Source organism: Tauraco erythrolophus, chromosome 4, assembly GCF_009769465.1.
Source record: "Tauraco erythrolophus isolate bTauEry1 chromosome 4, bTauEry1.pri, whole genome shotgun sequence".
NCBI lineage: Eukaryota > Metazoa > Chordata > Aves > Musophagiformes > Musophagidae > Tauraco > Tauraco erythrolophus.
This window is the reverse complement of record NC_141468.1, coordinates 4,907,614-4,922,881: the sequence shown is the minus strand read 5'-3', so window position 1 is coordinate 4,922,881 and position 15,268 is coordinate 4,907,614. Positions and strand designations below refer to the sequence as shown.

The 15,268-nt window shown below is 44.2% G+C and overlaps 1 protein-coding gene across 1 annotated transcript in view; it reads left to right on the top strand.

The window, feature by feature from the left end:
- The first annotated feature begins 210 nt into the window (after positions 1-210).
- The window catches only part of ITIH5 (inter-alpha-trypsin inhibitor heavy chain 5), a 51,596-nt gene continuing 36,538 nt past the window's right edge, over positions 211-15,268 (top strand). Inside the window, exons 1-5 of the mRNA XM_086610276.1 lie at positions 211-330; positions 4,425-4,469; positions 8,446-8,609; positions 9,828-9,935; positions 11,941-12,191. Coding sequence (XP_086466402.1) covers positions 211-330; positions 4,425-4,469; positions 8,446-8,609; positions 9,828-9,935; positions 11,941-12,191 — 688 coding nt within the window. The remainder of the gene's footprint in view (positions 331-4,424; positions 4,470-8,445; positions 8,610-9,827; positions 9,936-11,940; positions 12,192-15,268) is intronic.

Genomic DNA, 15,268 nt, shown 5'->3' with positions numbered 1-15,268 from the left:
GGGAGAACGCCCCTGGCAGCACGGGAAGGAGTGGAAAAGGGGCCGGTCCCGAGCTGGGAAGGAGGAGAAGAGGGTGGATCGGTGGATCGTCTCGCCTGCTGTCAGCCTCCCCGCAGCCCGCCCGGCAGCGCCGGCAGCCGCCGCGGCAGCGCAGCGCGACGTTCCTCCCTCCCGCGGGGCGCGGAGCCCCGGCTGGCGCTGCCCACCACCATGATCCTCTGGCTGTGGCTTTGCTGGGGCTTCTCCGCCTCGGCCGGGCAGCCCGACTCGGAGCTGATGGCGAGGTACCTGGAAGAGGAGCTGATGGCAGACTACAGCATCATGGAGCAAGTAGGTTTTAAGGCGGTCGTCGTTCGGGAGGATCTGGTGGCCGGGGCTGGCTTGTCCCCTCTGAAACATCAGCATTAACACGCAGGGCAGTTTGCTAAAAAACCACATTTATGGCACCCATCCCTGCAGCGTGGCAATGGCATGCTGGCTTCAGGTCAGTGGGAGGCTGCTACCACCAAGCAAGGAGGTTGTTGGAGGTGCTAAGCTGGGAAAGCACCAGGAGCCTTCCTGTGCTGGGTGCTGCTGCCCTGGGATGGGTTCGAAGCTGACATCCTGAGAGCTGTGCTAACAAGGCATTTCGCAGGGACAGGGGAGCGAACGCAGTGTCCTGGCCGCGTGCCAGTCGGAGTAATTCGGAGTATTCCAGGCTCGGAGGAAAGTTTTTCTGCCTGTGGTCTCAGTTGTACTGTGCCTGGTTTTTAACTCATGCTGGATGAAATGAACCGCTTGAGCTTCAGCTTGTAAAATGCTTCTTGACCAGGAGAGAAAAAAAATATATTTTTGCAAGTGAAGGCTGCTATGTTGTGGTATTGTGCGGCTTAGATTCTCCAAGCAAATAGGGCTGAAAAGGGCAATGCACTTGGAGATATTGAGATTTAAAAGGCTGAGCTTCAGATCTGTGCTCACGTCCTTCAGGTCCATACCAGCTATCATGTGTGACTTTGAGTCACTTAGGGCATCAATCAGTTATCTAAAATTGAACAGATCTGAGAGGCTCTGTAGTTTTTGAGACACCCATGTGGGACTGGCAGATACAAAGCAGGACCTATGGAAGACCTGTGCCTTGCTGGAGGCCAGACAGGATACCCTAGCATGTCTAAAACATCAGTGAATGCCTGTATTTGGCATCTTCTGTCTTACAGTAAGCAGGGAGAGTGAGACTCCTCATGTGTATCTGTACCCATTTCAGAGTTGGTCATTCAGTTGCTCATCCCACCTAGAATGGGAAGAATCTCTCAAGAAGTGCCCATGTCTCTCCACTGTAAGAACCTCAGCAACTTCATTGTGGATCCTGATTACTGTGAACATGTATTCCTCTTGGGGAATCCACCCACAAACCAATATTGTCTTGCAGACCCACCTGTCCAAGTGGGAGAGCATATCTGCACCACTGTCTTGCCTGTGGAGTGATGACTGGGAATGCTCATTTATCTGGTTTAGGGGCAAAACCAGTTGTGAAGCTCAAGCAACTCACAGCATTGAAATAACCTGCCTGATCTTGCTTGAGGCAGATGAGGGTGTTTTCACAGGAGCTCTGTTGCTGGCAGATAACTTCCAACAGAAAAGCCGTGATGTATAAATGCAGGTGGTGACCTAGTCTCCTGGGACAGCCAGATCTAGAAAAGGACATCTGTCCGTCCTCACTGAACACATGAGCCAGGCTAAGAACAGGAGGCAGGTGCTTCCACAGATCAACATACTACACTGTAAACAAACCTCTGACATTCTGGAGAGTGTGTAGGGCTGCATTTAACTGTAACATCCTGGGAAGATCTTCCTGCACAAAAGCAAACACAGACACACGTCTTTGCTGGCTTGTAGTGTTTGCAATGAGTGTGAATTACTTGTTGACTCATCCAGTGATTGACCACTCTGCTAGTTGACAAGGTTGCTAGTTATTACTGTTGTGCTAGAGGTAGTTCTGGACAGCTGGGTTGCTACTGCCCAGTTTATTCTCTGTATACCATGCTAAGACTTGCAGATGGCAACAGCTATGGTGTCACGACTAGCAATTATTGGACTTTAGGAGTGCTTTGGAAGGCCTTAAATGTAAAGGCTAATAGGAACTTGGAAATTGTTCCATTAGATGATGCTAGTGAAGCTGTCTGGTTCAAAACACTTTGGTGGACTGATCAGTATCACAAACCCCGCAGTAGTGCTTTGGCAGTAGTCATGAAGTCCTAGCAAACAGAATACTGTTATCTAGTGATCCTTAGCTACTCATCGATGTCTGCTGGCTATCCTCAAGACTTCAGAATCATAGAATTATAGAATCACAGAAAACTAGGTTGGAAGGGACCTCGAGGATCATCTGGTCCAACCTTTCTTGGCAAAAGAAGGTAGCTTTTGAAGGAGCCAAGTCATACAGCACCTTATTATGCAAATCAACAAGTAAACAAAACGGGTGTGTGGTGGGGGAAGATAAAATCAGTAATCAAAATGCCAGTTTCACTGATTAGTCAGTAAAAACCATTGTGACCGTTCCATGCAGGACAACAGGTGGATTTGTTCCAAAAGGTAATCCTTTAGTACAAAAAGCACTGAGGATCACTGATCTCTCATCCCTGCCTCTGCTCCAAGCAGGATCAACTTCATAGACATTTGTCTGGCTCTTGATGAAGAACCTGCAGTGATGGAGACTCTGCAGTCTCTCACAGTAGACTCCTGAGGTGCTTTACTTGCCTGAGATAATATACCCAGACAGAAAGCTTCTTCTAAAATTTAAACTGAAGAGAGTTTCCTCTCCTCTCCTCTCCTCTCCTCTCCTCTCCTCTCCTCTCCTCTCCTCTCCTCTCCTCTCCTCTCCTCTCCTCTCCTCTCCTCTCCTCTCCTCCTCTCCTCTCCTCTCCTCTCCTCTCCTCTCCTCTCCTCTCCTCTCCTCTCCTCTCCTCTCCTCTCCTCTCCTCTCCTCTCCTCTCCTCTCCTCTCCTCTCCTCTCCTCTCCTCTCCTCTCCTCTCCTCTCCTCTCCTCTCCTCTCCTCTCCTCTCCTCTCCTCTCCTCTCCTCTCCTCTCTCCTTTTTCCCAAGGGAGTTGTATTTCCTTGGTTCTAATTTTACAAGACGTCGGTTAAAATAAAGAAGAAGGAAATAATAAGGATTCTAGCAGAGGACACTTTATTTTCTCCGTTGGGCTTTCCTTAGCTTTGCAGTGCACGATATAAACAGACATAAAATTATTTCTTGGCAAGGAGTGCCGTTATTTCAGTGTAAATCAACAGAAAGGGCAAATTAGGTAAAAAAATACCATTGCATTCCTCTGCTCTCTGGAGTTTCACCGACATTTTGAGAAGTCACTTGGCTTCTCTCATTGACAAGAGACTTGTACTTTCTGTTTTGGAAAGGATTTGGTTTGGAAATGTTGCTAAGCTGAGACTTACACCACGTGAAGGGAAGAAGTCAGAGCAGTTGTTGTTGTGAAGGATGATACAATGAGTGTGATCACGTTGTCATAGGTGAAACACTTTGTTTCATAATAAAACCTGTGGCTGAGTTTAATTATCTTTATTCCCTTTTTTCACATAACTAGTGCTTGTCTGTCACTATGCAATAAATCCACAGTACCTGTGGAGAGTTTTTGGGCAACAGATCTGCTGTTGAGGTAATATCAGTAAAGCTGAAGCTGTAACATTAATTTACACAAGTCCTCCCTTGGAGCAGGTCCACACGTACAGCAGAACGGGGTTATGCTTGCTCAGCTCCACCACCTGAGTACTAGGTTTTAACCTGATCACTGCTCAAGCTCGAAGTAGCCATAGCGTGCTGAGCTGAGGACAGCCTCAGGTGGTGGGGCTTGTGGTGCCCTCAGCCCTCTTCCTGCCCAATGTCCATAACCCATGATGAGTGCTGAGTGCTCTTGCACGGATGTGGACCACTTCTGGACTGAGGAATGGGCTTTGGCTTTTACTCACCTCGGGACGTAGGTGGGTCCTGCATGACACTTGGTGAGCGCTGTGGACCATTTAGCAGCCTTTTGTTCTCATGTGCTGTATACCATGCAACAGGGCAAGAACAGAGACATAGAGCCTCTGGGTGATTCCATAGGAAGCTATAATGGAATACACTTCCAGGGCAAAGACATAGTGTCCAGGGCTGGGGCTAAGGGCTGAGGTTCCTGTCTTCATATAGAGGGTCTCTTGACCAGTAGCATTTGCAAAACACAGAGTACCTCCTGGCCTGCAAGAGCTGCATTCCACTGCTGAGCTTTGATCAATGGGTCTGTTAATATAGAAAAGATTTAGGTTTTAATTTTAACCAGAGGAACATTTGAACCCGGCCATGGGTGATCAGTTACACAAACCCATGTCTGAATTTAAGCAAGTGACATGTCTTCTATAAGTTGACTAGGCTCCATTAACTCCCTTAACTCTTTGCAGGTTGCACGCCGTGTTCCAAGACAGGCCAAATTTTTGCAGAGACTGGTATGTATCACCCTGTGTCTTTATTTTACCTCATGGGAATTACACTTGCTCTAGTTGTGTATGTGTGTGTGCATCCCTGTGCCCAGGAAAAAGCCATGTCACTGAGTGACTGTAGGGTGAGATTCTAGGTTAAAAAAATCTTCATGCAACAAGTACGGGTTTTTCTGAATCTTCCTGATTCATCTTCTTAACTCCAGATTTGGAGAGAGAACGTCCAACTTTACAGACCTCAGCCACAAAGTGAACATAAGCCTGGTGAACTCCCATTACCTTTGAAGAGAAGGGGAGAATTTGCTTTGAAATTTGAAGATCTCTTGTTCTTTGTTGGTGCAGAGGCCAAAAATTACTGAAGAAAGGAAGGAAGGGGAACCGAAGCTTTAAGATGCTTACCTTCAGCTGTGAGATGTACAGCAAATCTGTGAGATCTGGCTATATTTCTATGTTGGAAGTTGCATGGTTTAGATCAAAACTTTAGCTGAAGAAGCAGTCAGTGAAATTGCTGTTCACGGCTGGTTATTTCTCTGGCTTTTCTGAGGTATAGGGGCTTCCCAGTTGAGAACTGGTGGAACTCATTTCACACATTGAGCAGCCATCACGTGTTAGTAGCTTCTGGTTCCTTTGATCTTGGGCAGATTTGGATCAACAGCCTAGAGGAGAGCAACTCTCCATCTTATTACCAGTTTATTACTTCTGATCTGAGATACCATCGATTTGTTTTGATGAAAGCAACTGATAAAGGTAAAAACATGCAGTGTATTTCATTGATCTTCGGCTGTCTGCTGTCTTTCCCAACATTTGATGTAAACAAGCATAAAATCATTCGTTTGGCAAGAAAATTTCAGCTCCCAGTTCATCATAATCACCAGGACACCTTCATAAAGCATCCAGCCAACCTGCCTCATAGCAGTGTGCTAATCTGCTGCCTTGGAGTTCCCTAGCTTTATTTTTAATAGGGATAATAAATTGCAGTAATAATAATATTAAACAAATGGTTTGTTGTGTTTTTTCCTTTGCGCTGCCTCTTACATTCTGAAAGCCTTAATAAAAAATGAAGAAAACAAACAGGCATTTGTGCAGCTGTAAGTCAGAGCACCAGGAGCTGATGGATTGTGCAAGAGCTCCAGGGAACGCACACGCATCACCGACTGGAACTTGGGCTGCGCGCCAAGCCCGACTGAGCAACCTGTTTGGAAGCTGCCTCTGCCCCACCGTTTATATCTTTATATGCAAGGAATGGCAGATCCCTTCCAGGGATGGGAAGATGAATCAGTTCTTTCATCTTCGGTTGCATGTGATGCCCTTGTTCAGTGTTTGCTTTCTTCAGCAGCAACTCCTAACCACCAGGAAGAGGGAGAGGTGTTGGATGCCGCCTTTTCATTTGTTTTTGCTGTTGCTCAGTCTGTGAGGGTATCGGAGCTGGAGCTTGTTCAGTGAGATAGAGAGATATGACAGAGATCAGTTGAAGCCAGCAAACAGTAGATTTAGAAAAAAACCCTAAGTGCTGTGGTTCTTCATGCAAAATATCATTAAGCTGTGGAATTCCTTGCTGCAAGACGTCGCGGATGCAAAAAGTTTACAGGGATTGAAAATGCAGCTGTGTAAAGCCACAGAAGAAAAATCCACAGAGGTTTGCTAAGCACAAAAATACCACCCTTGGTTCAGGAGTTCCTTCAGCCACAAGTTACTGAAAAGTGAGAGAATATTTCTGGGTAGTATCAGTGCAGGTTGAACTGATTTTACACTCTTCTCTTAGCATGTACTATTGATCTCCGCCAGTGGTAGGCTATAGGGTTAGAATTGCTTTTGTTCTCACCTAGTACAACCACTCTGATGTTCTTGTCATAACAAGAGCAAGCCCATGTCCTCTGTCATATTCTAAACACTTTCTGACTTCAGATGAATCCATCATTGCATTCACATTGCTAGGCTCAGTGTCAGATCTGTCACTGCAGAACCACTTGTACCTCAAGTAAAAGGCAAAGGGCTTGATCCTTTTTTGCTCCTGAGCTGTCAACTATGTTTGAACCTACAGCTTATGATGAAATGCAGAACGTGGGAGTGGATGCAGATCTGTAACCAAAGAATTTGCTGTAGTTTCAGATTCTTTCTTTTACTTCTGTTATGAAATGCTCTATATCTCTTGGTATGCCACAGGCAACTAGTGGTATGGAAGACTGAATGAAACATCAGCTTGTTGTATCTGGAAACGTTCCTACAACATTGCTTCTGATCAAAACTCCCTATCTTTTTCACCATCACGATAATGAGACTGGAAAGCCATGCCCATGTATCAGGGAAGGTCCTAAGAACAGCAGAACCTAGTTCTAATCAACGGTGATTGAGGAAAAGCCACCAGTGGCCTAAAGTGGGGATATTAGATCTGAGCAGATGTGTTCTAGTCTAGATCCATCTCACTGAGCTGTCTGAAATCTGTGAGACCATCGCACCCTAAAAGTGCTAATTTATTGCCATTGTGCTCCATGGGAGCTGAGCCTGTGCTAAGCAGGATGATCGTGGACACGGAATACATCACATGTTCCCCTACTGTTAAAGTTATCTGTCACGATTAGGTTCGTCTGAGACACATTTATCAGAGTCTTTCCAAGTGAAAGTGCAGGATCTTTATTCCGAGTCTATTGACAGTTTTGTGTTTGTTTCCAGTTTCTTCCATTTGCCTGGAATTCGCTAGCCCAGCAGCGTGGTTGGTTGGATGCTCAGTAGTAATGCTTCTGATGCCGTCAGCTACTACAGAAATCTTCTTGTTACATATTTATGCAAACACTAGCTCCCGTTGTCAAGCCGTTTGTCAAAATTATTTGTGTTCAGATAAAAAGGCCTGGAAGTGCAGCAGAAGAGCATGTTCTTGTCTTCACAAGCCTGATGTGACTTTTTATCAACCTCAATAGGAAGAGTCTCGCTGTGTTTGGCTTAGTGAGGTTGCTCTAAGTGAGGTTGCTCTAATCTAAAAAAATTTGCAATTTTTTACTCTTTAGCTTTCTTCTGCTTGTAAGAGTTCAGTCTTTGTTTAAGGCAACGTACAGATTTTATTTTTTTTTCATGGGCTTCTTACAGTTAAATACACTGAAGTCTTCCAGGAAGAAAACTGTTGAGCTCCATGGAGACGTTGCTGTGAAAAAACACGTTAGACTGGACAAATGCTCCGACCCAGGACTTGCGCACAAAAACACATTCCCAAGAAGCAGAAATTGGCTTTCAGCTTCCATTGCTACATCATGTGTCATTCACTGAAGTCTCTGCTGCTTCTCTGCTGGAAGAAATCCAGTGGGGGCTGAAAGGCTTAAAATATTTTGCTTGAGATGTCACGGTGTCAATGTTTCTTATTAAGTCTATTCCATCCATTGGCTGAGACCTTCAGGATGGATTCTCAGCAGAGGAGTACTCAACCTACTCCATTGACAGCAGCTTTTCTGTTTACATAACTTACGGATCTGATGGTGTGAATTTGAAGATGCTGCTTCATACACAGTGATCTCAGTCTTTCAAGAGGTCTTACATCTGCTCTTGTGTGCAGTCTGCAGGGCAGTTTCTCTGACGTCGGTTCTGGACTCAAAGGGGACATATTTTGGGCTTGTCTTCCCAGGCCATAAGGGACTAATCCTGATCCTCTCACACAGTCAGAGTTGAAGGGTGCATTTTAGGATACATGTGGATTTTGTTAGTGTGTTTCACAACACAAAGGCTGGCATAATCAGAGCTCTCGTCCTTCCCGAACCCTTCCCAAGCATTGGGGAATGACTATGGCCTTTGCCCTTGTGTGTGAAGAAAGGCAGAGCCATGTTCCTGGTTTGCCTTTTGCAGCTCACCTGAAGTTTTGAGGCTAAGCCCACCTTGCCTGCTGTTGACTGTTATTTGGTGGTTATTTGCTTGAGCATATGAAATATTAAACCCAGTGAGATACTGAAGGGGTGAGCTATCGAGCCCTCAGTGTTAATAGATAACTTTTTGATACCTACAGGAAACCAGGCCTCGGATGTCTGAATTCAATGTGAAATCCACAATCATTTCTCGGTATGCTTTCACCACGGTGTCGTGCACAATGGTGAACAGTGGCTCTGAGGCACGAGAAGGTGTGTTTGAGATGCAGATCCCAGCTGCAGCCTTCATCTCTAACTTTACCATGTAAGTAAGCAATGCTGACAGGTAGGCGGACAATAGTTCTGCTATTCCATAGACAGCTCTCTGAGATTTCAAAAACTGGCTAATCTGCAGTAGGATTGTATCAAGGCTTTTTTGCGTTTCTTTGGGAAAAATAAAACCACACACATGATATACTCCATTTGAGACTGGTCGTGGCCCCAAAGCACAGAGCAAGTCATTGGATGACAAGCTGCTAAGATTCAAGTCCTCAGTGTACACGAGGACAGTGTGCATTCTATTTCCCATCTGAGTGTCTCTTAACTTCCTTCTCCTCCTCTCTCTCTAATTTGAACCAGAAAAATCTCTCCTAGCCCTCACAAACCTTGCCAATGAAAGTTTCAGCAACACTGGCACATCATAGTCATCTCACCTAACTCTGACAGTGGTGCCTAAGAAGCTTCTTGTTCCAGGTTTTCCATACCATCAATGTAGGAGGAGAGTCAACTCCAGCTAGAAGATAGGTAGACTTGCTGCTGGAGGTGCTAGTCATTCTCTGTGTATAACAGAGCAAGCAGAGGGCAACCAAGCTCATACTGAAACGACTCACTAAGGACTAAATTAAGCTCTTGGTTTCAAAACATATTTGGTTTGGTCATGCTCAGATCCTCCTTATGGATGGATATTGGGGCCACAACTTCAAATCTGATCATTGTAGATAGAGGCCAACTCTTTTAGAAGGGCTTCCATTTGGGCTGAAGAGGAGGAAAACCAGTCTTTTGCTATTGGCCAGTCAAAATGTTTGTTAAGGGCTATTTCCTTATGGAATCCATTGCCCTGTAACCCATTCCCAAGGAGAAGCATTTTAGTCAGGGTGGCAGCTACTTGAGAGCAGTCATCCTGAATATCACCATGTGTTTTGACACAGATGGTGGATCTGAGACCAGACCAAAAAAAGTGCTTGTGGGGATTCTTGGCACTTGCTTTGCTTTCTGTTTTGCATCCTTATGCTTTGGAGATTACCTACTGAACTGGTATTTTAGAGAGGTAAACTACTGGACTAAAAACGTACTCTGCAACCAACCAGGGAACTTCTAAGTCGGCTTCTGACTCAGTGACTCAAGTGGACTCCAGGAGAGTTCCACCAGCAGCACACTTAGCCTATTCACATGTGCACAGTCTGTGAACCCTTCTACAGCAAGCTGTACAATTTCACTGTATATGGGTGCAGAGTGGTCATGCTGACATCTCTGGTCTCTCCAGGAGCATCGGCAACAAGACTTATTATGGGGAGGTCACAGGGAAAGAAAAGAAACATAGCAGCGATGACAAAGCAAGGCAAAAGAAACCTCCCAGCCCCACGGATGGAAGGTAAGTGTTGTGCCTTTGGCTGTGTTCTGGGAAGTGACATACTCTCCTCTCATCTTTATTTTGGTGGCTTTGGCATACCCATCCACGCATTTATAAGAAGAAAGAACTAAATACAATGATATTCACATTGCTTGGTGTCATTCCCATGCTCCAAGTCATGTAAAATTTCATATGGCCTTTCTATCCTGTTACACGACATTTTCACATCCAAGATGCTCCAGGATATACTTGAGAGGGAAAGAAATCTTGTTACATCCAGAATAACAGGCAGGAAAATTAAGGCACGCAGAAATTCAATGAATTAAAACTTTAAGACCACAAAGTTAGTCAGTGGTAGATCTACAGGTAGCCTTTTGCAGTCATGCTTACTCGTCCTCTTCTCAGTGCTTGGCTGTGTTTAGTCCTCTTGGCCAAGCACTGGAAGAAGTCTCATCTCTTTAAAAATCTCAAAACCTATATGTTCACCTGAATATACATCTTCAGCAGCACTATGGGGTATTTTCCCCCTTCTAATTTCACTCAAATAGTTCTCACGGATATGCACCATTGGATGGATTTTGCTGCTCTGGAAAATTGTGCACTATTCCCAGTTACCTGGGACAGTAACGCTATTCCAATATGCACATATGGTCAAGAACGCCTGAATAGATGATGATTTTTCAGATCAGAGAAACGATAAACTGTGGAGACAGAGAGGTCTGACAGACATCTGAACTCTTGAATGGTGTGTGGAAGGAGAATAAGGAATTTTTATTTTCTGTCTTTCATAGGAAAACTAGGGAAAATTGAATTAAATCATTACATTCAGATGCCAGGTTCAAAATGGCCAAAATAAAGTATTCTTCACATAAATTGTGTTTCTCGCCACCAGAAATTTTGGATGCTAAATTTAATGTGGGTTCAAAAAGTGACTAGATCAATTTTTGGTAGGAAAAATCCATCAGAAACCTTTAGAAAGGATGTTGTCTCAGAATCCAGACAAGACTGGCAGAACCTGAAACAGTTCTATATTTCTCTTGAAGCACAATACTTCTCTTCTCCTGCCCTGTTGCATCCTCTTCTGCAGGTGATCACTATCTGTCATTGTTAGACCACTGATATGAACCCAAGATGTCATTCCAACTGTCCTAAGGGCTAACATTAAAAAAAAAATCTTTTTATATGTGTTAGAGAAATCAAAATCTCAAATCCTTTTCAATACTCACTGAATTGTGGGCATCACCAAAATTTCACGAGTGAGTTCTGAAGTTACCTCTACATGGCATTAAAAATTTCCATTCTTGTTATGTAGCTTTTTTATTTTCCCTTCACAAATAGTAGTGCCTGACATAATATCAGTGCCTGATAGCTGGACACTGCAGTGCACTGTACGGGAGGTGGAGCATCTTAAGTTGTCTCTGTTCAACAGAAGGGCAGCCGAAGCCAATAAAGGCTAAAGGTGGGAATTCATCTCACTTAAATTAGCGAACAGAAACCTGTCAGTTGTATGCTGGGTGACTGATGGCTCACTCTGGTCAATCGGAATAGAAGAGTCCATTTAGAGAGGTGTCCAGTGGTGGAATTGTCTCAAGGGTCCTATTTCTCCTCATTGAGTATGTATCTATAAACAGCTAATATTAGGGAAGAGAATTAATTTCTATTTTGCTTAAGGTACTGCAAGGAGTCAGCAGTGGCAAAGTCAAGAATTAAATATGAGTCTTGCAAATCTTCTGTGTAACAAACCAAGAGACAGCTTTTCATCTGGCTCTGCTCCACGTTATACATGTTTGTCATATTCCTCTCCATAAGAAGTCATCTCATCTTTTAAGATCTTTTCTCCTATGGAAACCTCCTATGTGCCAAATGTTTTGGGAAGCATTACGATGTTTTCTTGCTTGCTGATTTCACATACTCATTGATAGGAAATATTTTATTTGACAAAAAAAAATCCAGATTCATCATTCACTGCAGGAGGTGGTGTGTGATGTGTATGGCGTGTGAAGGTGTCTTTGGATTTTCCTTCCAGGGAGAATGGCTATGAGACATTCAAAGCTTCTGTCTTCATCCCTCGCAAGATGCAGGCCAAGTTCCTACTGCATTATGAAGAGCTTTTGCAAAGGCGACTGGGAAAATATGAGTATACAGTCAGCATCCGACCCCAGCAGCTGGTGGGGAGGTTACGAGTGGAAGTGAACATCCTGGAGAACTCAGGCATAGTTTCACTGGAAGTGCCTCCCCTTCGAAACAGCAAGCATAAAGGCAATGGGAAAGCTGAAGGTAAGGAGAGATTTTATGACCCATCGTTCTGTTACTCGTGGGGCCTTAATCACTTCTCGAGAACTGAACTGGAAGTGTTGGGAGTTCTCCAAGGCAATCTTGGATCATTGTGCAGACCAGTGTTTCATTCCCTTTCCCTCTGCTCCAAATAAGTCATTAAACAAACCCTCAACATTGTGTTAAAGCAGCATTGTCTAGAGTCAAGACGGTATTAGAAACTAGAGGACACATCTCATGAAGACAACAAGAAAAATCAGTGCTAGGAGCTCGTTAGGCATAAATTACTCTGGCAAATTCCAACTATCACTTTATTTAGAAAGATAAATTTTTAACTTTCCCTCCTTAATTCTTGCTGCACTCACTGTATGACAGATACGTTCCACCGCAGAGGTGGCTGCATTTCAGTGACAAGAAAGTGTCTAAGCATTGCAGACCATCTGCAATTCCTATTTAGAGATGTCTCTTTCCTTCACTGGCAGGGCAATCTCCAGGTTCATGAAAGCTGGTATAATGGCTACAACGTGAAAGGGATTTCAGGATTATGAACTCCGTGAGGTTCGGTGGTGGGAATTCAGTCTTATCACAAAGGCTGATGGCTTTTGTTCTGTTTTCTGTAGATGACTGTGTGGATGTGGTATCTGCATAAGCATGTGAGAACTTTGAAGCTTACTGAATATAGAGCTGATCCCATCCAACTCAGTAGGATTTTTTGTTTTTCTATTGTCTTGACAAGCTTTGAACTGGGCCTTCAGGCCCTGTGTTCAGCATTTAGCAGGCTCTTCCCTGGCTCCACATCTCCTGGGAACTGTTTATTTCAAGTGAGTTGTTTTTTCCATCCATCCATGCCAAAACAGATAGGAAATCCTGTGGTTTAGAACATGGGAAATTCCAAGAGGAAAATCCATGTTTTGCCAAAGCACTAAGTGCGGTCCGAGTATCTACTCTTACCTCCAACTGTCCTCGCTTGCTGTTCAGATGGCAGAAAGGTAATTTTTCTAGTGTAAACTGACAGCGAGGAGCACAGGATACAGTGATTGCTACGTGTTGACAAAAAACTCTCACCAAAAAAAAGAGAGTGAGCTGGAAGCGGGACGTGGAGTCTTGTGGGACTTGATCCTCAGTGACTCCAGGTGACATAATGCCAACAAAATCAGTGGAGCTGTTCATGTCTGCCAGGTGAAGACTCTAAAGCATGTGAGCATGGAGTTAAACTGATTGCTCAGTGTGATCCTACTGATTTCATCCAAATCACGTTGAAATCGAGGCTGTCAGTGTCTTGGAGTAGCTTCAGGTCAAGCCTTATACAACCAATTAGTCTCTCTGCCGTACATCCATGGACTGTGTGATAAATGTGCTCTGGCCCTCATCAGGAGGGACAGGAAACCTTTTTCACCTATCAGAGAGTATCGTAGTGCATTGTGGTATATGGTTTCCTGCAAAACATCTGGCATTAATCAAGGTTAGCGACAGACTAAGCAGAGTAGACACACTGTCGGTCTAATGCAGTATGGAAATTCCTATACGTAAATGACATACAGGAAAAACACTCGGAACTTGCTCTCCAAATGGCAATCTATGAGCACTGATCATTCTTGGCACTAGGTTTCAGATTTAAAACAGCTCATATAAAACAGGGCCCAAGGTCTAAGATTCCATAATCCTCCCCAGCCAATAAAATGTGTATAAAAGATGTCCCATTTCAGGATGGGTAAAGCAACTGAAACTCAAATTCACTGTGCTTTATCCTTGCTCAGAACTCACTTACAGGCCATGGAATCACCCTATGTAGTTGGTGGAACACTGTTTGCTGTGATGAAATCACTGATATGGAAGTCATTGAAATGGCAACCACAGTTTCAGAGTCCATCATGGGCAGTCATGAATGGGTTGTGTCTCTGCCAGACCAAGTCTTCTTTGGTACTCAGGTGTGTGCCACTGAGATGAGGGTTAATGAATTCAGTAGGTTTGCTGAGCTTCTTTCTGATCTAAAGCAAGATGAGGAGATGAGGACATTATCAGCAGCCAGAACAACAAAAAAAATAGAATTGGCAGAAGGGCCTAATATAGGTTGCAGAGACAGCCAGCTTGTTTTGGACAGGAGGGATTTATTACTTGTCACCTCTTCTGGGCAACAAGATCAATCACACTCGGAACAGACAACAGGAACTTCCTGCCTTCCTAAACACAAATAGAAATCACAAGAATGCTCCTAGGGAGGGCAAGGCCAAGGCAAAGACCATTTCTACTGAAAATCCACTGTATTCCCGTCGGCTGTCATCTCTCAAGTTTGGTCCGAAAAGCGAAACATCTGAGTCATTAGATCTTCCTTGCAAATCTTAGGGCACAGACACCCGCACCAGCGTGGGGTCCCTTCTCACAGACTGCAGATGCATCTCTGCTCCATTGTCAATCTCCAGCAACGTGGGGGATCCTTTACCACAGAGACAGTCCTCTATGAACTCTTTCGGGTGCAGGCACCTCAGCGCCAGTGTGGGTTCCTCTCCCACGGGCTGTGGGTGGATCTCTTCTCCACTGTTTTGAGGGGCAGCCTGTCATCTCACTACAGGCTTCAGGGGAAGCCTGCTACCAAAACCCCACCACACAAACCAGCACAGATTTTGATAAGTATTAATAAATTACCTTGAGAGTACTGGGGGAAAAATGTATTGTAATATCAAGTTATCAGTTGAATGGCATTCTAAGCAATATATTCAAAGCGTCACCAACCTGAAACCATTGTTGAGGATGGGATGTAGCTTCACAAGTCATTTAAATACTTTTGACTCTGACTGACCTGCATAAGAAATTACGTTTTTTTCTGTATACAGATCCTGAAGATCCAGTGTAGAATAGGCAAATTAAGTTGAAAATCAAGTATGTTTAGCTTTGGAGTCATCCACAGCTCCAGACGATGAGCATCAGCAGTGATTGATGTTCTTAACTGAGATGACAACCTGTTCTGGTAATAAACACTGTTAGTGAAACTAATGAAAAAAACAACGCCACTAGTTTAGATGACCAAAAGTGGAGGAATGGCTGATCTGGCTTTATTTCGTGGACCAATTCTATTACATTTG